Source organism: Rhinoraja longicauda, chromosome 37, assembly GCF_053455715.1.
Source record: "Rhinoraja longicauda isolate Sanriku21f chromosome 37, sRhiLon1.1, whole genome shotgun sequence".
NCBI classification, from domain to species: domain Eukaryota; kingdom Metazoa; phylum Chordata; class Chondrichthyes; order Rajiformes; family Arhynchobatidae; genus Rhinoraja; species Rhinoraja longicauda.
The window spans coordinates 14,490,485-14,512,879 of NC_135989.1; the positions used below are offsets into that span (position 1 = coordinate 14,490,485).

Consider the following 22,395-nt stretch of genomic DNA (forward strand, 5'->3'; position numbering starts at 1 on the left):
GTGAGTCTGTGGAATTCTCTGCCACAGAAGGTAGTTGAGGCCAGTTCATTGGCTATATTTAAGAGAGAGTTAGATGTGGCCCTTGTGGCTAAAGGGATCAGGGGGTATGGAGAGAAGGCAGGTTCAGGCTACTGAGCTGGATGATCAGCCATGATCATATTGAATGGCGGTGCAGGCTTGAATGGCTTACTCCTGCACCTATTTTCTATGTTTCTATGTTTTCTCCTGAGATGCTGCCTGTCCCGCTGAGTTACTCCAGCATTTTGTGTCCATCACTGATAAGTATAACTGAAGCAGAGTCTGTGGGATTAATATTTCAGGGGTGATCAAAGGCGATTGACCTAAAATATATATTTTTTCTCTCCATAAATGCTGCCTGATCTTCTGAATATCTCTAACATTATACTTTTCTTTGAGATTTTCAGTATCTGTGGTTCTTTTTATAAAATCATGAGATGAATAGATCGGGTAGATCCACAGAGTCTCTTGCCCAGAGGACATAGTTTATGGGGAAAAGATTTAATAGGAATCTGAGGCGTAACTTTTTTCACACAAAGGGTGGTGGATGTATGGAACAAGCTGATAGTTGAGGCAGGGACTATCCCAACTTTTAAGAAGCAGTTAGACAGGTACATGGATAGGACAGGTTTAGAGGGATATGGACCAAACACAGACCGGTGGGAATAGTGTAGCAGGGACATGTTGGCCGGTGTGGGCAAGTTGGGCTGAAGGGCCTGTTTCCATGCTGTAGAAAACATAGAAAATAGGTGCAGGAGTAGGCCATTCGGCCCTTCGAGCCTGCACCGCCATTCAATATGATCATGGCTGATCATCCAGCTCAGTAGCCTGTACCTGCCTTCTCTCCATACCCCCTGATCCCTTTAGCAAAAAGGGCCACATCTAACTCCCTCTTAAATATAGCCAATGAACTGGCCTCAACTACCTTCTGTGGCAGAGAATTCCACAGACTCACCACTCTCTGTGTGAAGAAATGTTTTCTCATCTCAGTCCTAAAAGACTTCTCCCTTATCCTTAAGCTGTGACCCCTGGTTCTGGACTCCCCCAACATCGGGAACAATCTTCCCGCATCTAGCCTCTCCAACCCCTTAAGAAGTTTATATGTTTCTATAAGATCCCCCCTCAGTCTTCTAAATTCCAGCGAGTACAAGCCCAGTCTATCCAGTCTATGCTCATATGAAAGTCCCGCCATCCCAGGGATCAATCTGGTATCACTCTATGATTTTGCTTCTGGTACAATTGAGGTGAAACAAGGCCTCACCCTGCGGATGTCCTCCATGGAGTCCATGTTGAAGAAGTCGAGGCTGCGGGTCCCGTACAGAAGGCCCTTGTCGTGAGCTGTCTGGGTGCTGAGGGTATCAAAGATCTCCCCGAGCAGGTCCATATCCTCGACCTGCAGCAGGTCATCACTGACCTCGTCCAGCGCGCTGTCCTGCTCCTCCTCCTCACAGGTGGACCTGCACAAGCCAAGCAAATCATCAGCGCCAGTAGTAGGATTGTAAGATACAGGATGAAGTGTCTCGCCTTCTCCAGAGGACGTCGGGCAGAGAAGTACAAAAATGATGTGTGTCGGAAGGAACTATCGACGCTGGTTTACACTAAAGATACACACAAAATGCTGTTGTAACTCACAGGGCCGTCTTTACAGCATTATGGGCCCCGGGCAAAGCAGTGTACTGGGGCCCCTACGACAACTCTCCTCCTCCCACCCTCCCCGTCGCCCCCACCGTTACTCTCCCCCACCCCCCCTTCCCTACCAGCCCCCCCTGTCGTGCCGGCGAAAAGCACTTACCGAAAAGCACTTAGCGATGGACTTAGGGATGCTACATTGTTGCGAAAAGCACTTACAGATCGCTGTGAGAAGCACTTAGGGATGGAAAAGCAAAGCACTTAGGGAGCTAATTGTTGCGAAACATCGCTGTGAGAAGCACTTAGGGATGGAAAATGTTGCGAAAAAAACACTTTGGGGCCGAAAATGTGGCGAAAAAAGCACTTATTGAACCTACATTTTTAAAGTAGTATTTATTTATTGCAAGTCACTTAACATACACAGATCAGCATGGGGCCCCTATGCTCGTGGGGCCCCGGGCAAGTGCCCATCAGGCCCATGCGTTAAGACGGCCCTGGTAACTCAGCGAGACATGCAGCATCTCTGGAGAGAAAGAATGGGTGACGTTTCAGGTCAAGACCCTTCTTCAGACTTCTGATGAAGGGTCTCGACCCGAAACGTCACCTATACTGTTATCCCACTACAAAAATGGTGACTTATTTCCCTTAACAGTGGGCCCATATTCATGTCAACTGAACGAGGAACCACAGTCCACAGGCCATGGGGTGGGGAAACTGGATCTGCCTCCTAGTTGATGTGACAATGAGTCTGTTTCTGTCCCGGGCAACAGGTCGGGATGCAAGGGTAACGCGGATGTATGTACTCTGGGAATTGGGAGGGTAAATCCGAGAGGAATGGAGGGGGGGGATGTTACCTGCATGTCTCAGTGGCGAGGGTTCCATCGATGTTCGTGTAGTGGCGATTTGGCCGGCGAGGACGAGACTGGAGGAGAAATGGTGAAAGAATGAAACAGGCCGGGAAGGGGCTGGTACGCACATGTACGTATCTGATAGAATAATCCACCTTCACTGATTGCACCTTGTGGCTGGGGAACCACTCACTTAAGATAGATTTATGGTTTAGTTTAGAGATACAGCGGAGAAACAGGCCCTTCGGTCCACATCGACCAGCGATCCCCACTCACAGGATCCTACACTGACTACAATACAATACGATATATCTTTATTGTCATTGTACAGGGGGACAACGAGATTGGGAATGCGCCTCCCATACGATACAATAATTTAATTAGCTGGTCAGTATTAATTTAAACAACCCAATGAAACAAATTGTAACAGTTTTAAAACAGAATAAAGTGCAAGTAGATCTGTTCCGGATCACTGTGCGATGCGACCATCCGGCTCAGCAGGACCGGTTCATAGCAGCTATGGCCCTGGGGATGAAGCTGTTCCTGAGTCTGGAGGTGCGGGCGTAGAAGGCCTTGTAGCGTCTGCCCGATGGTAGAAGTTCGAACAGACTATTGCAGGGGTGTGAAGAAACCGGAGATCCAGGAGAAAACTCAAGCAGGTCACTGGGAGAACGTACAAACTCCGCATAGACAGTGCCCATAGTCAGTATCGAACCCGGGTCTCTGGTGCTGTAAGGCAGCAACTCTATCGCGGTGCCACCATCCATATACAAACCCTCCAAAATGTTAAATTAAATTTAGAGTTCCAGATACCCGGGGCATTACTTGGCCTTGATCTGGGAGCCATATTCTCAGGTAAAAAGGTCTTGTGAACCTGGAAGGTGACCACGCTGGGAAAAGGTTCAAGTCATCAGGTTGGTGACACGGTGGCGCAGCGGTAGAGCTGCTGCCTTACAGCGGATGCAGCGCCGGAGGCCTGGGTTCGATCCCGACTACGGGCGCCGTCTGTACGGAGTTTGTACGTTCTCCCCGTGACCTGCGTGGGTTTTCTCTGAGATCTTCGGTTTCCTCCCACACTCCAAAGACGTGCAGGTATGTGCGTTAGTTGGCTTGGTAAATGTAAAAATTGTCCCTAGTGTGTTTGTGTATAGGGTAGTGTTAATGTGCGGGGATCGTTGGTCGGTGCGGATGTGGTGGGCCGAAGGGCCTGTTTCCGTGCTGTATCTCTAAACCTCTCCCACATCAATCTCAATTTTTGAGGTAATTTGTCGTTTTCAGGGCTCCTTTATCCACTGTCTGACACCCAGGAACACAACTCCTCTGCCTGGCTTATAGCGAGGGAGATCATGAAGGAGAAATAGCTGAAAACACACACCCTTGACTGGCACCCAAGCACCTTGCCTCAGAAACTGAGCCGAGGTCTCGCCTAGGAAGGAACTGCAGGTTTACACTGAAGATAGAAACAGAAATGCTGGAGAGAAGGAATGGGTGACGTTTTGGGTTGAGACCCTTCTTCAGACTGAAGCATTTTCTTCAGAGCAGCATTTGTTGTATCTATTTCTGTAAGTGGAGATGATGGGATTATTCCCTTACCCTACCATTGGAGGGGGAGGGGGAGGGGGCTAGCATGGAGCTGATGGGCCGAACAGCCTTGTAGAGGGATAGGGGGATCTAGCATGGAGGTGGGGGGGGAGGGGGTGGCCTTGTCAGACCACTGCTTCAGAGAAAAAGGAAACGAGAGATATGAAAAGCTACAAAGAACAAATGAATGAAAGGTATTAAAAAAACAATACTAAGCCAGCACTGATGAGCAAGGAATGGTGGAGCCCACAATGGTCCATTGTTGGTTGCAGAAAAGCTGATAACAAGTGGATGGAAACAGTGAAACTTCTGTGATGCCTTGTCCAGTCAAATTTCAGATGCTCCCCGACTAACGATGCTTCGAGTTACGATATTTCGACTTTACGATGGTGCAAACGCTGGGCAATGGCTGTGAGCCACAGCTCGCTCCCGGCCACGTGATCAGGTGTATTAAATGTATTTCGACGGACAATATTTTTGGTTTACGATGGGCTTATCGGAACGTAACCTCATTGTAAGTTGTGGACCACCTGTGCTTACTGCCAATTAGTATATTGCCAATATTAAGTTGTTCGGTGAGGCAGCAAAACAGCAGTGAACTTGGGTATTGGAAAGCAAAATCAGGACAATACAGAAAGCCTGATGATTGTTCTTACTGGGTGTCCAAATGCCCCCATAACAGAGCCTCCTTACTTGACCAAAGTGCTGGGTGATTGGGAGGCGGTTCTGTAAGCTCTCTGTCTGGATGTTTCGCTGATGGATGGGTTGATGCCGCAGCGAACCGCCACGCTGAAACCCTCGATCGTCACCCAGGTCCTGGAAATCAAACGGCAATCAGCACTGTGGCACGTGGCCGCAAGATGGCCACAAGATGATCTATGACTCTAAGGTGAAAAGCCAAGCTCGGCTCCTCCACATTCACACAGTGCTTGTTTCCGCAGCATGCAGATGCTAGTTTACACTGTGGATAGACATACAATGCTGGAGTAACTCAGCGGGACAGGCAGCATCTCTGGAGAGAAGGGAATGGGTGACGTTTCGGGTGACCTGCCTGTCCTGCTGAGTTACTCCAGCATTTTGTGTCTATCTTGTTCACACAGTAGTGAGTCTGGCAGGCTTAGACTAAAACACAGCCGCAGCCAATCTCATCATGCTTATATGCGTTAAAGGCAGTTGTCTTTCAAGTTACAAATGCAGATACTCAAAGTATACAGAAGACAGGAAGTAGCCAGGATGTGATAAAAGAACAGGTGAGAGTGTTTCAGCACAAGCAGAGGGTGGGACAGGTGGGCAGCCTTCCTGACTGAATATAAAGGGTTGGAAGTTAGTGCTTTTAGATTTAGAGATACAGCGCGGAAACAGGCCCTTCGGCCCACCGAGTCCGCGCCGCACATTAACACTATCCTACACACACTAGGGACAATTTGTACATTTACCCAGTCAATTAACCTACATACCTGTACGTCTTTGGAATGTGGGAGGAAACCGAAGATCTCGGAGAAAACCCTCGCAGGTCACGGGGAGAACGTACAAACTCCGTACAGACGGCGCCCGCAGTCAGGATCGAACCTGCGCTGCATTCGCTGTAAGGCAGCAACTCTACCGCTGCGCCACCGTGCTTTTGGCTTCAGTGACTCGTGTTGTAAACAACGAGGGAGGGGAGAGAATATAGCACTTGTCGCAAAGAGTGACGGCAATGGGTTCAGTCTTTCAAACATTTAATGGAGGAAACGGCAGCTCGTCTAGGATTGGACCTAGGATTGGACATTGAACAAAGCAGAGGTGATGGAGGAGATGGCAGAGCTGGGCAACATCTGGATACTTGGGAAGCTGAACGCCTGTCTTCAAGTGATGTTGTTGAAGGAAGGGGAGTGTTTAGTTTTGAGATACAGTGTGCAAACAGGCCATTCGTTCGACCGAGTCCCACCTGACCAGTGATCCCCATTACACTAACACACACTACACACTAGGGACAATTTATACTTAGGCCAATTAACCTACAAACCTGCACATCTTTGGAGTGTGGAAGTACACCGGAGCACCCGGAGAAAACCCACGTACAAACTCCGTACAGACAGCACCCGTAGTCAGGATCGGACCTGGGTCTCTGGCGCTGTAGGGCAGCAACTCTACCGCTGTGCCGCCTCTAAAGTGGGTCAAGGTTGGACCCTGGTCACAATAAAATATGTTTTGAGTAAGGACTTGAGGAGGTATAGCTGACATTTTGACTTTGATAGGGGCTGTTGACACGAGGGCATGATCAAAAAACAGATTCAAATACAAATGAAAAATGAACAAGGTTAGAAATGTGACAATGTCAGGAGGTCAGGTCTGGAGTGAATGTTCTGTGGGATGGATGACTATGATGGGACAGGCATTCACTTGCAAAAGTGATCAATTCACATCCATCCGGAATGGTGTGGCAGTCAGGTAGGGTTATTGTATGTTGAGCAATTTAATGCCACAGATGGGTCAAGGTTAGGGTTGCCAACTTCCTCACTCCCAAATACAGGACAAGGTGACGTCGCAGCCCCGCGCCCCACGTGACCTCACCCAGCCAGCGGAGTGGAGTGGGAGCACGTGGCCGCTGGCTGGGTGAGGTCACGTGGAGCGCGGGGTGGTGACGTCACCCTTTGTCCCTTATTTGGGAGTGAGGAGGTTGGCAACCCTACTAATACGGACAAGGGCGGTCCCGTACCGGACAAACTAATTTAGCCCAAAATACGGGATGTCCCGGCTAATACGGGACAGTTGGCAACCTTAGTCAAGGGAAAGGGTGGGATGGTTGAGAAGGATCGAGGGGAAAGTGGGAAAATATGCAGTCCAGAACCAGAGGGGAAATGGTGTGGTGAGGAGGGGGTGTTCTGGAAATCGTAACAAGCAGCAATTAAACTAAAATCAATAGATTTACAGCGTTTCGAAGGCTTTATCAGTATTATTACATTTTGGAGGATTACAATCAGCAATGTGGACAGCCTTACTCAGGTTCTTGGCCTTGAAAACAAGCAGAAGGGAGACATCTTTGTGAGAGGCTAGATAGTGTATTGAAGCGATGGAGAGGCAATGATGGAAGACCTGAAGATTCAAACAACATTCAAGTCTCGGACCTAAAGACAGGTTCAAGGCAGCAGAATGTAGAACAATGTCGAGAATGTTTTATTGTCATATGTTCCAGATAGGAGAAATTCCTACTTTCTGCAGCACAACAGAATATGTAAACATAGTACAGATGCTCTTTGACTTACGATATTTTGACTTTGCGATGTCGCAAAAGCTGAGCAAGGGCATCCCCCAGTCAGCCACGCGATCACGTGTATTAAATGCATTTTCAACATACGATATTTTCGATTTACGATGGGTTTATCGGAACAACCCCATCGTAAGTCGAGGAGCACCTGTACACTGTAAACGACATGACAAACGCGGTCCCTTCACACGGACCATTTCATGGACTGGACTCTGGGCAAGTTGTAAGAAAACCCTGGAGTCGTGTTAACAACTTGTTAAAGCTCGGATGGGGATTTACGAAAAAGTTTGTAAGATTATTTGTCTAAGAGGGGAAAAAAAAGGTTAAATGATGGTGTCACCAGTACCTTGTGCTTCAGACGATTTTTCATTCCCTTCAAGCCCAATTTAGCATGACCTTTGGCCTGGAAATAACAATAACAGCATTAATATGTCTGTATCTGAAAAACCGTCACCATTGACACCTCCTCTCTCGGCCCCTGATTCCATCACCATTGGTCCACGGTCCTCATCTTCCAATCTGCCATCTTCTAATTCACCCTCTCCTCCCTCACTCTGCTTTTATCTCCAATCCTGATCCCAAATCTTATCTATATTGGTCCGTTGGCAAAACAGCACTCATGTCTTCCGACAAACTGTACCTCGGTACAATAAACTAAACGTGTAGGAAGGAACGGCAGATGCTAGTTTACGCCGAAGTTAGACACAAATGTTGGAGTAACTCAGCGGGTCAGGCAGCATCTCTGGAGAGAAGGAATGTTCAGGTTGAGACCCTTCAGCCCTGCACTTTTATTTCTACCATTCATGTCTCATAAGTTGCTACGTTATAGGAGCAGAATAATGCCATTCGGCCCATCAAGTCTACTCTGCCATTCAATCATGGCTGATCTATCTTTCCCTCTCAATCCCATTCTCCTGCCTTCTCCCTATAACCCCCGAAGAAGGGTCTGGACCCGAAACGTCACCCATTCCTTCTATCCAGAGATGCTGCCCGGCCTGCTGAGTTACTCCAACATTTGGTTTCTAAACTAGATGTTTGTTAGGATTTATGACCGTACTTCCTTTAGTGCAAGGTCCTGAACACTTCTAAGATGCATTGCTGGCTGTGAAGTACTTTGGAACACCCGAGATTGTGGATTGCAAGTTCTTTGATGTAAGTAATGATGAGTTGTTTCAGGCTGAGAGATTGCATTATTTTCAGATCGCCACAATGGCCAGTTGTGAACACTCCTGGCCATTAGCCCATTTAAACAGCTCTTTGATGTCAGTTGTCAGGAGTCACAGTGACCCTGTGGTGTGAAGGCTCCATTAGTTCCTCAGTACTTACAATGTTATACATGTTCTTCATAGCTGGATTGGTTTTAGTTTTCACTGTGTGAATCAGGGCCCCGCCTCCTCTCTGCAAGTAAACAGAGTGGATTGTTCAAACATCAGGTCGCACTTCATCATTAAGCTCCTACATTCCTCCAAACTTATTAACTTTCTCCAGGTTTCAGCTTCACAAGTTTCAGCTATTTCTCTCTCTCCACTGGAGTAAACCCCAGGGATTAATTGTGTTTAGGCTCTCAGGTCAATGCTCATCACCATCCATTTGGCCAAAACTGCCCTCAGCTCTTGTACAGGTGGTATCTCTGTACCAATGCATACTTCTTCCACATCAGGTTACTCTCTTTCCTCCCAATACTGTCCCTTCCTTATTTCTCTTCTTGAGCTCCATACACCACCTCTCCCTCATCTTCTCCTTTCCCTTCATTCCACATTTTCCCTCCCTCCTCCCTGCACTTTTATTCCTACCATTCACGTCTCATAAATTCCTATTATAGGACTAGAATGAGGCCATTTGGCCCATTCATTCCAATGCCACCATTCAATCATGGCTGATCTATCTCCCCCTCCTAACCCCATTCTTCTGCCTTCTCCCCATCACCCCCGACACCCGTACTATCAACAATCTGTCGCCCTCGCTCTCTTCCCCTTTACTCCACACATCTCTGTTTCTCCTCTGTGAGTGTCCCAACCCCATGCCCAATCGACACGTGTGAGTTTTTAATCAACAGAAGAGAGGCTTCCATGTACCTTTACGTTTTGCTTCCATAGCTGATACATCTTGGAGGAGCCTGGGGAATGAGCAGGGACACAAAGTTAATGCTCACCAATGTGAAGGGAAGGGTTCGCAGAGGGGAGCAGCTCGTTACCTGCGTTGGTTCGTGTGAGAACACGCTCGCCATGCTCAGCCCTCACCTGAAGAATAACCACCCAGATTAACCTCCTCCTCGAATACATCCGTCAACACTTTGCCCTCGTTGAGCTTCTCCAATCGATTATCTATAAACTGAATCAAAATGAAAGAAGAAACAAATTGAAGGTGAGCAGAGCAGCGGAGAAAAGAGCAAAAGAAGAATTAATGGCGGATTGAAATGGTTGCCATTCCCTTTGATTAGTATAAGAAAATAACTGCAGATGCTGGTACAAATCGATTTATTCACAAAATGCTGGAGTAACTCAGCAGGTCAGGCAGCATCTCGGGAGAGAAGGAATGGGTGACGTTTCGGGTCGAGATCCTTCTTCAGACTGATGTCAGGGGGGCGGGACAAATGAAGGATATAGGTGGAGAGAATCCTTTGATTACATGGATGTGGGAGGAAGGAAGGAGGTCGGCGTGAGGTGTTAAAATATAAAATTGTCTCTGAGAGTAAAGGGAAGCTTCTTTGCACGTGGGATTGCTGGATGTTTTGCTACACAGTGGTTTAGACACACCGACCAACATGTCCCATCTAGGATAGACACAAAATGCTGGAGTATCTCAGCGGGACAGGCAGCATCTCTGGAGAGAAGGAATGGGTGACGTTTCGGATCGAGACCCTTCTTCAGACTCATTTCATGTCCCATCTAGGCCCACATCCCTCTAAATCTTTAGGCAGAGACCATTAATCTTGAAAAATGGACAAATACTTGCATAAGGATTTGGTACATGGATAGGACAGGTTTGGAGGGATATGGGCCAAATGCAGGCAGGTGGGACTAGTCTAGCTGGGGCATGTTGGTTGGTGTGGGCAGGTTGGGCTGAAGGGCCTGTTTCCATACTGTATCACTCTATGACTATAAAGGAAGGATGAAGGACAGTGAAGACAACACAATGGAATTATTTTGGGATTGTTCTAGCATATAGCTGGAACACCCATGTTGAACTGAATAGTTGTTTTCTGTGCTGGAAATGTGTGGTGTCTTGAAACAATGAACGATAGAGGACTTGAATACTGTCAGCATCACTGAGGGAGTGTTTAGTTTAGTTTAGAGATACAGTGCAGAAACAGGCCCACTGGGTCTGCGCCGACCAGCGATCAATAGACAATAGGTGCAGGAGGAGGCCATTCGGCCCTTTGAGCTAGCACCGCCATTCAATGTGATCCTGGCTGATCATTCTCAATCAGTACCCCGTTCCTGCCTTCTCCCCATACCCCCTGACTCCGCTATCCTTAAGAGCTCTATCTAGCTCTCGAATGCATTCAGAGAATTGGCCTCCACTGCCTTCTGAGGCAGAGAATTCCACAGATTTACTACTCTCTGACTGAAAAAGGTTTTCCTCATCTCAATTCTAAATGGCCTACCCCTTACTCTTAAACTGTGGCCCCTTGTTCTGGACTCCCACAACATTGGGAACATGTTCCCTGCCTCTAACGTGTCCAACCCCTTAATAATCTTATACGTTTCGATAAGATCTCCTCTCATCCTTCTAAATTCCAGTGTATACAAGCCTAGTCGCTCCAGTCTTTTAACATACGACAGTCCTGCCATTCCGGGAATTAACCTAGTAAACCTACGCTGCACGCCCTCAATAGCAAGAATATGCCCCGCATATTAACACCTTCCCACACGTACTCGGGACAATTTTTACATTTACCAAGCCAATTTACCTACATACCTGCACGTCTTTGGAGTGTGGGAGGAAACCGAAGATCTCGGAGAAAACCCACGCGGTCACGGGTAAAATGTACAAAATCCGTACAGACAGCACCTGTAGTCGGAATCGAACCTGGGTCTCCGGCGCTGCAAGCGCTGTAGGGCGGCAACTCTACCGCTGCACCACCGTGCCGAGTGTTGAGCGGAGTGTGGCACCAATGAGCCTGAACAAGACTCGGATTAGGATAGACCTCTGGTCTCTGGCTGCATTGCTGCCTCTCAGCAAACCTCACCTGTTTGAACAGCTGAAGATGCACAGCTTGCTGCAGGAAGTTCTTCATCGAGCTCGGTTTATGGCTCAGAAATGTCTCCTCGCAAAACGTAACTGGTTCCCCCTGAGCAGACAGAAAGAAAACATCCATCAGCAGCTTCACCTTCACTCCTATCTTTCTTTATGGCCTTCTTAAATAGTCAGTCAGAGGCTACAGTATAGAGGGTGGCCATTCAGCCCATTGAGCCCCTGCCAGCTCCTTTGAAAGGGGTCTACAATTCACCGAACCTTTAGGTTGCAAACGTTCACCTTTTTAAATATTTCCGCATTTTCCTTGGGAAAGTTCAGTTCATTTTCATACCTTTTCTGCACCACAACATCATCAGCATTATGTGATGGATGTCACTGAGGGTCAACAGACTATGACTTAAAAACAAAATACTCTTCATGTTGAATTGTAGGAAAAGTGATGACCTAACACATAGTGGCTTCTCATCACTTCACAAGGTGTCTATTCAAAGGTAGACACAAAATGCTGGTGTAACTCAGCGGGACAGGCAGCATCTCGGGAGAGAGGGAATGGGTGACGTTTCGGGTCGACACCTTTCTTCAAACTTCTTCAGTCTGAAGAAGGTCTCGACCCGAAACGTCACCCATTCCTTCTTTCCAGAGATGCCTCCTGACCCGCTGAGTTACTCCGGCATTTTGTGTCTACCTTCGATTTTAACCAGCATCTGCAGTTTTTTTCCTAGGCATCTATATTCAATATACAGTATCACGGAGTGAGACAGTGCGGGATGCCTCCTATTCCAGACCATGTAGGGGGTGCTTCTCTCAGTCTGGAACAAGATGCTGCAGGAGCCTATTGGCTGCCATTTCATTTCCCCACTTCATGTTTTTTCTTTCTGTTTTCAGTCATGCTTTGGAGATTGAAGGCACATCTGATCTGTTTGCACAGCTTTTCACTGAGTCTCAGTACATGTGACCAGTACATAAACCTAAACTTCCTAACCTTCCATTCTTGAGCCTCACTGTCTCTCGGGGGGGGGGGGGGGGGGCAGTGTCAGGGGATATGGGGAGAAGGCAGGAGAATGGGGTTGAGAGCGAAAGATAGATCAGCCATGATTGAATGGCGGAGTAGACTTGATGGGCCGAATGGCCTTATTCTGCTCATAGAACTTATGAACTCTCCACAGATTGTCTCATTCTCTCTAACTGATTCACCCCCCCCAATATTTGCACATCCCCAATCCTTTCCACTTGTCACTTTAATTTCATGTATGTTGTGTTTTATGACTGTTGGCAGATCAATATCCCTCCTGGGATAAATAAAGTTCTATCGTATCCCCCTCAATGTCACAGCTACTACACCATCTTGACCGTCCTCTGAACTGTGTCACTTTGTCTCACAAAATCACTTCCTATTGCTTAAAGGCATCTAAAGACCAGGTTTGTGGTCTCATTGCTTGCATTGAGATTTACTTCATTGTAGCTCTTAAAATATCTGTCTTGGTGCACGCATTCCTCGTTCCTCGGTTGAGTTATTCTCAGCATCAGTGGGAGGAGGACCATTAAGGGAACGGCCAGTGCATGTGCTAGGTAGGGGTGCCAGGTTTCTAACACCCTAATAAAGGACAAAGGGTGACATCACTACCCCGCGCCCCACGTGACCTCACCCACCCAGCGGCCACATGCTCCCGCTCCACCAATGGCGGCTGCCCGGGCTGGGAGGCGGGTTGCTATGCAACCTCCAATTGGCGAACACACTCAGCCCCGCTCCCCGAACGCACTCGGGCCTACACTGTCTGGGCCCACAGCGGCCCCCGGGCCTACAGTGTCCGGGCCTAATAGGGACAAGGGTGGTCCCGTACGGGACAAACCAATTTAGCCCAATATACAGGATGTCCCGGCTAATACGGGACAGTTGGCAACCCGAGTACTAGGCCGCATGCATGGTGTATGCAGTTGGGCCTGATTCATGTGTTGTCTTTCCGCTGACTGGTTAGCACGCAACAAAAGCTTTTCACTGTACCCCAGTCCTCGCGACAGGAAACTAAACTGGACATGACTCTAACCCATCCTGGACACTCACAGGATTGAACTGAAGGGCATCCTGGTAGCTTCCAAAGATTGCAGCTTGCGTCCTCAGAAAAGCATGGGACACCACGTCTCCAGTCACTGCTGACTGCTTCTTCAACTTCATCTTCAGAACAGACATCTACAGTGAAAGAAACCAGACGCCACACAGTTGATGAAAAGAGGGATGGCAGTCAGAGCTTTAAAAAAAATCACACCCCGATCAATTCAGAAATAATTTTGCCCTCAGGTGGCCATGTGCTGCAGGGTCCTTCCGCTGCTGGACATGGGGGGCAGGATGTGGTGGAGACGCCCCTCCAAATAAGGGATTCTGTGTAAATTTGGAATTGAATATCTGCATTGAATGTGTAACCTCCGGAAATGTTGGACGGGGTTTTTGAAAAGAAGATGTTTTGTAAATATTTATTACTTGAATAAAGTATTTTTTGATATTAAAAAAATCACTTCCATATTAAGTCCTGTTCCTGCAATCTGTAACTTGCCTCACCAACACCATGTATCTGAAGAACGGTCTTAATGTCTGGAGAAGGGTCTCGACCCGAAACGTCACCCATTCCATAGTGATCTGTGCATTGATGGACTGAATTGTCGCAATCTTATTACTTGCATAGGTGTTCAGAGATCAAGTCCAAAGTACTCCCTACTAAAGCCTGTAGGGAGTTTAAACCAGTGCACATACTGTAAAACCCAGTTGAGGAGCAACACATACTGCTGACTATCTGGCTGCTTCTTTGCACTCTTGGTAACACGAGGGAGAAGACAGAACAGCATTTTCTAATTACTGAACTTTGACTATAGATCCTAGTCAACTATACCATTGACCATAGTTTCTAGATCTCTGAAAAATGTTGGCACTAACTGCTGTTCTGCCTTCCACTTGTTACCCAGAGTGCAACGAAGCAGACTTCAGTATGTGTTGCCCCATTGGCTGGGCTTTATGTGCCCAGGATAATGTGGAGTAGAGAACTGGGATTATTACTGATGACAGACACAAAGTGCTGGGGTAACTCAGTGGGTCAGGCAGAAGAAGGGTCTCGACCCAAAACGTCACCCATCCTTTTTCTCCACAGATGCTGCCTGAGCCGCTGAGTTAGGACATTGTGTTGGAGGGGTCAGAGTATTGTAATGCAGAGGAATGTGAAAGACTCATCTCACTAGTTAGCAAGAGAGTGATCTCAATATTTAATACATGGTGTCAGAGAGCAAGATAGATAAGATTACCATTCTAGGTTGGGTGAGAGATGCTTCTCAGAGTCTCGGACAAGATACAGAAAGGAGGTAATGTTCTCGGCAAGGAACCATTAGGTGTGGATTTACTGCTGTGGTGCGAACTCCAAAGACGTAAAGGTTTGTAGGTTAATTGGCTTGGTATAAATGTACAATTGATGTAAAAATGGCCCCTATTGTGTGCTAATGCGCGGGGATCGTTGGTCAGTGTGGACTCGGTGGGCCGAAGGGCCTGTTTCCACGATGCACCTCTAAAATTAAACTAAACTCACCACGTCCGTCGGCAACGTATCCAGGTCATTGAAAGGCGTCTCCAAGGTATTTGTGTCGACGTTTAATATGACCACATCCTCCAGGGCCTTGTTCCTCACCCTCTGCAAAGGAAAGGCACATCCTGAGGGACACAAATTTTCCTATTGGGTTTGGGTAACCCAGGTACCTCTCTGAGAACGTAGGTTCAAAATGCTGGAGCAACTCAGTGGGACAGTCAGCATCTCAGGAGAGAAGGAATGGGTGACGTTTCGGGTCGAGACCCTTCTTCGGACTGGATGAACCCATTTGAGCAGACAAATGCTAACGAACATCCGAAGCATGACAGACTTCTCTTGGGTCAATTGTAATGCCTCATATTTTTCAAATTTCTTTATGACATAATAAAACACGATTGAACCAGTCAAGTTTCTGCCAGCTCTGAGAGCAGTCCCAGCACTCCCATTCCACTCTTCCCTTATTTCCCTGCAACCTCTCTTAAATGCCCATTGACAGTCCCTTGATTGCTCCACCACCCACTCACGCTACGATTAATTTACCTGATAACCAGTGCTCCATTGGGATGTGGGGTGGAAACCTGACTAGTTAGGGGGAGAACGTGCAAACTCTCCATAATCAGCGTCATGAGTCAGAAGTGAATCCGGGGTACCAGAGCTGAGGCAGCCTCACTCTACACGAGTGGCAATTCTCACCCTTATTCAGATCAATGAGGTTCTCGTCTGTTTAGTTTTGTTTAGAGATACAGCGTGGAAACAGGCCCTTTCGGCTTACTGGTCCGCGCCGACCAGCGATCCCCGCACATTAACACTATCCTATACCTACTAGAGACTATTTTTACATTTACCCAGCCAATTAACCTACATACCTATACGTCTTTGGAGTGTGGGAGGAAACCGAAGATCTCGGAGAAAAACCCGCACAGATCACGGGGAGAACGTATAAACTACCTAATGACAGCACCCGTAGTCAGGATGGAACCCGGGTCTCCGGCGCCGCATTCGCTGTAAGGCAGCAACTCTACCACTGCACCACCTTGCCGTCTGGAAAACCGATTGCACGTAATAAGTACTGACCATGACTTTGAGACCAGTTGAGTGTAAAATCCCCAATCAGGAGTTGCTAAATTCTGTTTCAGAATGTGAAGTTGTCTGGGAAAATAATAATGAAGAAGGATCTCGACTCGAAACGTCACCCATTCCTTCTCTCCTGAGATGCTGACTGACCCGCTGAGTTACTCCAGCATTTTGTGTCTTCCTGGGGAAATAATAATGTTTGCAGAAACAAATGTTGTTAGACAATGATAATGTTTACACTCCACCTTACACTCACCTCCATTAGACTGGAATGAATCCCTATTAGGTAAGGCATTGGAGCACTGCAGAAGACAAAAAGATAAACTTTTAACACATTTACTTATTTTCATTCAGTTTAGAGATACAGCGCGGAAACAGGCCCTTCAGCCCATTGAGTCTGCGTCGACCAGTGATCCCCGCACACAAACACTATCCTACACACACTTGAGATAATCTACAATTTTACCAAGCCAATTACCTACAAACCTGTTTATTCACAAAATGCTGGAGTAACTCAGCAGGTCAGGCAGCATCTCGGGAGAAAAGGACCCATTCCTTCTCTCCCGAGATGCTGCCTGACCTGCTGAGTTACTCCAGCATTTTGTGAATAAATCGATTTGTACCAGCATCTGCAGTTATTTTCTTATCTTACCTACAAACCTGTACGCCTTTGGCTTGCTGTTAGGGCTCAGCTTCAGCCCGATAGAGAGAGTGAGGCAATCAGCTCTCTGAATTTGCAGCAACTCAGACTTACAACACGGAAATGTCGTCACTTTAATGTGTACTATGGCACTGTTCAAAAAGAACAATATCAACAATTTAGATATTTGGCTTTAAATTTAACAACAATCCTATTTTATAATATTACTTTTGTACCATGGAGATAAATCTAATTCCTTGGGGTGATGGAACAAATAGGATGATAGTCATTGCTTACTTCTTTAATCAAGTGATCATTTTCATTGTGATTAATTCCCAACAGGCACTGTATCTGTTTTGTTTGGTTTAGTTTAGAGATACAGCGCGGAAACAGGTCCTTCGTCCAACCGAGTCCACGCCGACCGGCGATCCCCGCAAACAAACACTATCCTACACACACTAAGGACAATTTTACATCTTACCGAAGCCAATTAGCTTACAAATCTGTACGTCTTTGGTGTGTGGGCAGAAACCGAAGCACCTGGAGAAAACCCACGCAGGTCACGGGGAGAAAGTCCAAACTCCATACAGACAGCACCCGTGGTCAGGATCGAACCCGGGTCTCTGGCGCTGTAAGGCAGCAACTCAACCACTGCGCCATTGTGCCACCGTGCTGCCCATTCCTGTTCTATTTCTACAGAACTTACATCGAATAACATGTTGGTGATGCAAACTCGTTTTCGAGTGGAATTTTCTGAAGGACCATGGACTCAGATTCAGTCTATAGTTTTGCCTCCTCCATTGATTAGATGTGGATAGAGAATCGCATGGTGAGCTAATTGTCATTCTGAAAAGGCTCCACAATAGCCAACTTAATTTTTTTTAAAGTTGTGGGCGTGCACCAGGGGGGGCAGTGCTGCTGGAGCTCACTGGAGCGCCGCTCCGGCACCTCTGTAAAAAAAAGCCAAAATAAACAGCGGGGAATTTAACAGCGGCCACTCCGGCACAATAGACAATAGGTGCGGGAGGAGGCCATTCGGCCCTTTGAGCCAGCACCACCATTCAATGTGATCATGGCTGATCATTCTCAATCAGTACCCTGTTCCTGCCTTCTCCCCATAACCCCTGACTCCGCTATCCTTAAGAGCTCTATCCAGCTCGCTCTTGAAAGCATTCAGAGAATTGGCCTCCACTGCCTTCTGAGGCAGAGAATTCCACAGATTCACAACTCTCTGACTGAAAAAGTTTTTCCTCATCTCAGTTCTAAATGGCCTATCCCTTATTCTTAAACTGTGGCCCCTTGTTCTGGACTCCCCCAACATTGGGAACATGTTTCCTGCCTCTAACGTGTCCAACCCCTTAATAATCCTATACGTTTCGATAAGATCTCCTCTCATCCTTCTAAATTCTAGTGTATACAAGCCTAGTCGCTCCAGTCTTTCAACATATGATAGTCCCACCATTCCGGGAATTAACCTAGTAAACCTACGCTGCACGCCCTCAATAGCACCTAAAAAATTAGCACTGCAACACTGGCGTGCACCCAATTCCACCTAGAAATACAGAGGCTCGTGCACTGATGTAACTTGCTGTTTGCTCTCTCTACCATTACAACCACCCAAGAAAGACATAAAGGAAATCTTACCAACAGTAGTCGAGGAGGTGTGGAGGGAGCACAGGGATGTATATGTGTTGCCAGTACATGGGGTAAAGCATTGCGGATGAACCATGCACACAAGCGGTTAACTGTGGGCAAGGGAGAAAATAACATGTTCAACAAATCGGGCACAGTAGTCGGGGATGGAAGAACAATGGAGGACTCGGCGTGGGGGGGGGGGGGGGGCGCCGTGAGGGAGAAGGGTGAGGGGGGAGAACAAGGGGCAATGGAGGAGCCGCTGTGGGGGAGAACAAAGGAGGAGCCGGCGTGTTTTGTAACTTTGTTAGCGCCGTAGGTGGCTGCTATTTGCATACCTTGGGTATGCAAGCAAAGAATTTCACTGGTGTCTTGTCACATGTGGCAATAAAGTATTACATTCCATGGGACTGCTTTTTCAACCATGATATTGGTACGCACAGGAAGCCTGGAGTAACTCAGCAACATCTCTGGAGAAAAGGGATAGGTGACGTTTTGGGTCGAGACAATTCTTCAGTGTCTTATAACAAGCTGTTTACCTATAACATTGTATTTTGTTGATTATTCAATGAATATATTTTCCTACCTCTGGTTTCCTGACGATCTTTAATCTGACATGTATGTATGTAGGGAAAAAGAGGGTTCTTGACCCGAAACGTCACCTATTCCTTCTCTCCAGCGATGCTGCCTGCCCCGCTGAGTTACTCCAGCATTTTGTGTCTACCTTTACTGGACTTCACCTTGCACTGAACGTTATTCCCTTTATCCTGTATCTGTATACTGTGGATGGTTTGATTGTAATCATGTATTAGATTTTTTTAGATTTAGAGATACAGCGCAGAAACAGGCCCTTCGGCCCACCGGGTCCGTGCCGCCCAGCGATCCCCGCACACTAACACTATCCTACACCCACTAGGGACAATTTTTACATTTGCCCAGCCAATTAACCTACAAACCTGTACGTCTTTGGAGTGTGGGAGGAAACCGAAGATCTCGGAGAAAACCCACGCAGGTCACGGGGAGAACGTACAAACTCCGTACAGACGGCACCCGTAGTCAGGATCGAACCTGAGTCTCCGGCGCTGCATTCGCTGTAAGGCAGCAACTCTACCGCTGCGCCACCGTGCCGCCCCTGCGCTGACTGGTTAGCACGTAACAAAAGCTTTTCACTGTACCTCGGTACACTTGGCAAACTAAACTAAACTAAACTGGACTTGCTTCCCATGCCACTGCGCCTGGCACATACCGTGCTCAGTTTACTGCAAGTGATGATAATGCGTCTCTCATGCAGCATGCTGGCGTAGAGATGCAGCATGCTGTTCACATCAGCAGCAACCACGTATTCTGTCAGGTTCCTCTGTAACACAGAACATTTACACACAGCGCAAACATGTTAATAATACAATTGCAGTCGACAATATGTGGCAATATTTCTCAGTGTTGCAATGAACCTATGCCCCGCATCATCCCTTCCACCCTCAGTGCTGCATCATTGAATCCCAATATTTAGTTTAGTTTAGAGATACAGCGCAGAAACAGGCCCTTCGGCCCACTGAGTTCGGGCCGCCCAGCAATCCCCGCACCTTAACACTATCCTACACACACACTAGGGGACATCAGCCGTCTCCTGACAGGTGTTTGCTACAGGTCGACATAAAATGCTGGAGTAACTCAGCGGGACAGGCAGCATCTCTGGAGAGAAGAAATGGGTGACGTTTCGGGTCGAGACCCTTCTTCAGAAATCAGTAACCCGCTGAGTTACTCCAGCATTTTGTGTCTACCTTCGATTTTAACCAGCATCTGCAGTTTTTTTTCCTACAGGTGTTTGCTAAACGTGGACTTGGCCAGCGTGCCCACAGGGTGTTAGCATGGATCCATGGATCGACCACCCAGTCTAGAAACGGCACTCCTGCCCACCTCCCCTCAGTCCCCACACACACCAGGCAATAACTCACACTCTCCGGTATTGTCGGCAAGCTGTTGACGTCGGGGGCAATAAAATAAGAAAGCTGGGGGAAAGAGGAGATAAAAGTCACATCAATATAAAGATTGCAGATTGCAGAGTCAGCTGTTATGCCAGCGATTACACTGAAAATTAATCAACACTAGAAGGCATGTCGTCCAACCGTGACAAGATGGACATCAAGGCGAGTAACAGAGATGGAAAGCAACGAGATTGAAATGATAAAAGTTTTGTTTTGGTAATAGAAATGTTGGTGTATTTCTTTCATTCTTCTATCCTTCCCCCTTTCTACCCAACCCCTCTCATTTCCTCTCTCTTTTCTTATCCTCGTCTCTTCCTCTATTACCTCTTTGTCTCCTTTATTTCCTCAAGGGGGGGAGGTGTTGTACCGTGCAAGGTACGATTGATCAGTGTGGGTGCATTGGACCAAGACCTCAACGGTGGAACAGGCGGAGGATGACGGCTGACTTTAGTGGGGTGTCACAACGGCTGGGAAGGCGGATGGATGAAGGCTGCAGCAGAAAAGGGTCCCCGGTCGTCTTGGACTCCACGCCACTGGATCCTGACCCAGATCTGTCAAGGGCCGTGTGGTGACTGTCTGTGCACCAGTCTCCCCACGTTAAACAAAGTCACGCACAGGCGTCCTCAATGGAGAGGACAGTCATACTCGCTTCGAGTGACCGCCGATGATGATGGGTGCATTGGTCTGCTCAAAGGGACCTCTGCATCTATCAACTTACAGCAATAATAGCAAGTAGTAATAGCAAGGAACTGCAGATGCTGGTTTATGCCATAGATAGGCACAAAGTGCTGGAGTAACTCAGCGGGTCAGGCAGCATCACTGGAGAAAATGGATAGGTGATGTTTGACAATAGACAATAGGTGCAGGAGGAGGCCATTCGGCCCTTCGAGCCAGCACCGCCATTCAATGTGATCATGGCTGATCATTCTCAATCAGTACCCCGTTCCTGCCTTCTCCCCATACCCCCTGACTCCGCTATCCTTAAGAGCTCTATCCAGCTCTCTCTTGAATGCATTCAGAGAATTGGCCCCCACTGTCTTCTGAGGCAGAGAATTCCACAGATTCACAACTCTCTGACTGAAAAGGTTTTTCCTCATCTCAGTTCTAAATGGCCTACCCTTTATTCTTAAACTGTGGCCCCTTGTTCTGGACTCCCCCAACATTGGGAACATGTTTCCTGGACAATGGTTCTAACGTGTCCAACCCCTTAATAATCGTATACGTTTTGATAAGATCTCCTCTCATCCTTCTTGGGGTCTGCACCTTACTTCGGACTACTAGTCTTCAGCGGTGAATAGACACGAAACGTTGGAGTAACTCAGCGGGTCAGGCAGCATCTCTGGAGAAATGCTCCAGCCTTTTGTGTCTATCTTCAGTGTTAACCCCAGCATCTGCAGTTTCCTCCCACACAGTCATCAGTCGTGGCTCAGGCCTTCCTTCTGGTGCAAGTGGGGTTAGGCTTCGGAGTGCCGGGATATGGTCTCTTATTCTGATCCGTGGTGAGCAATCTAGCCCACAGTCCAAAAGGTACAGAAGTGTGAAAACACACGGCTCCAGATTCAAGGACAATTTCTTCCCAGCTGTTATCAGGCCACTGACCCATCCTTGCACAACCAGAGAGCAGTCCTTAACTACCCGCCTCATTCGGAGACCTCGGACTGAAGAAGGGTCTCGTCCCGAAACATCACCCATTCCTTCTCTCCAGAGATGCTGCCTGACCTGCATTACTCCAGCATTTTGTGTCTACCTTCAATTTAAACCAGCATCTGCAGTTTTCTACTCGGCCTATCATCCTACTCGGACTATCTTTGATCGGACATTACTGGCTTTATCTTGCACTAAACGTTATTCCCTTATCATGTATCTGTACACTGTGAATGGCTCAATTGTAATCATGTATTGTCTTTCTGCTGTCTGGTTAGCACGCAACAAAGGCTTTTCACTGTACCTCGGTACACGTGACAATAAACTAAACTAA

At 47.5% G+C, this 22,395-nt stretch overlaps 1 protein-coding gene across 3 annotated transcripts in view; it reads right to left on the minus strand.

The window, feature by feature from the left end:
* LOC144610512 (DENN domain-containing protein 1B-like) overlaps positions 1 to 22,395 on the minus strand; it is a 51,100-nt gene that overhangs the window by 2,861 nt on the left and 25,844 nt on the right. For all 3 annotated transcript variants that reach the window (XM_078429275.1, XM_078429276.1, XM_078429274.1), the window contains 14 exons: positions 20,388 to 20,441; positions 19,679 to 19,789; positions 18,445 to 18,545; positions 16,417 to 16,462; positions 15,090 to 15,191; positions 13,586 to 13,711; positions 11,516 to 11,617; positions 9,564 to 9,654; positions 9,399 to 9,439; positions 8,650 to 8,721; positions 7,670 to 7,726; positions 4,770 to 4,892; positions 2,502 to 2,569; positions 1,280 to 1,475 (listed from right to left, as the gene is read on the minus strand). In XM_078429275.1, the coding sequence (XP_078285401.1) occupies positions 1,280 to 1,475; positions 2,502 to 2,569; positions 4,770 to 4,892; positions 7,670 to 7,726; positions 8,650 to 8,721; positions 9,399 to 9,439; positions 9,564 to 9,654; positions 11,516 to 11,617; positions 13,586 to 13,711; positions 15,090 to 15,191; positions 16,417 to 16,462; positions 18,445 to 18,545; positions 19,679 to 19,789; positions 20,388 to 20,441 (1,290 nt within the window). The remainder of the gene's footprint in view (positions 1 to 1,279; positions 1,476 to 2,501; positions 2,570 to 4,769; positions 4,893 to 7,669; positions 7,727 to 8,649; positions 8,722 to 9,398; positions 9,440 to 9,563; positions 9,655 to 11,515; positions 11,618 to 13,585; positions 13,712 to 15,089; positions 15,192 to 16,416; positions 16,463 to 18,444; positions 18,546 to 19,678; positions 19,790 to 20,387; positions 20,442 to 22,395) is intronic.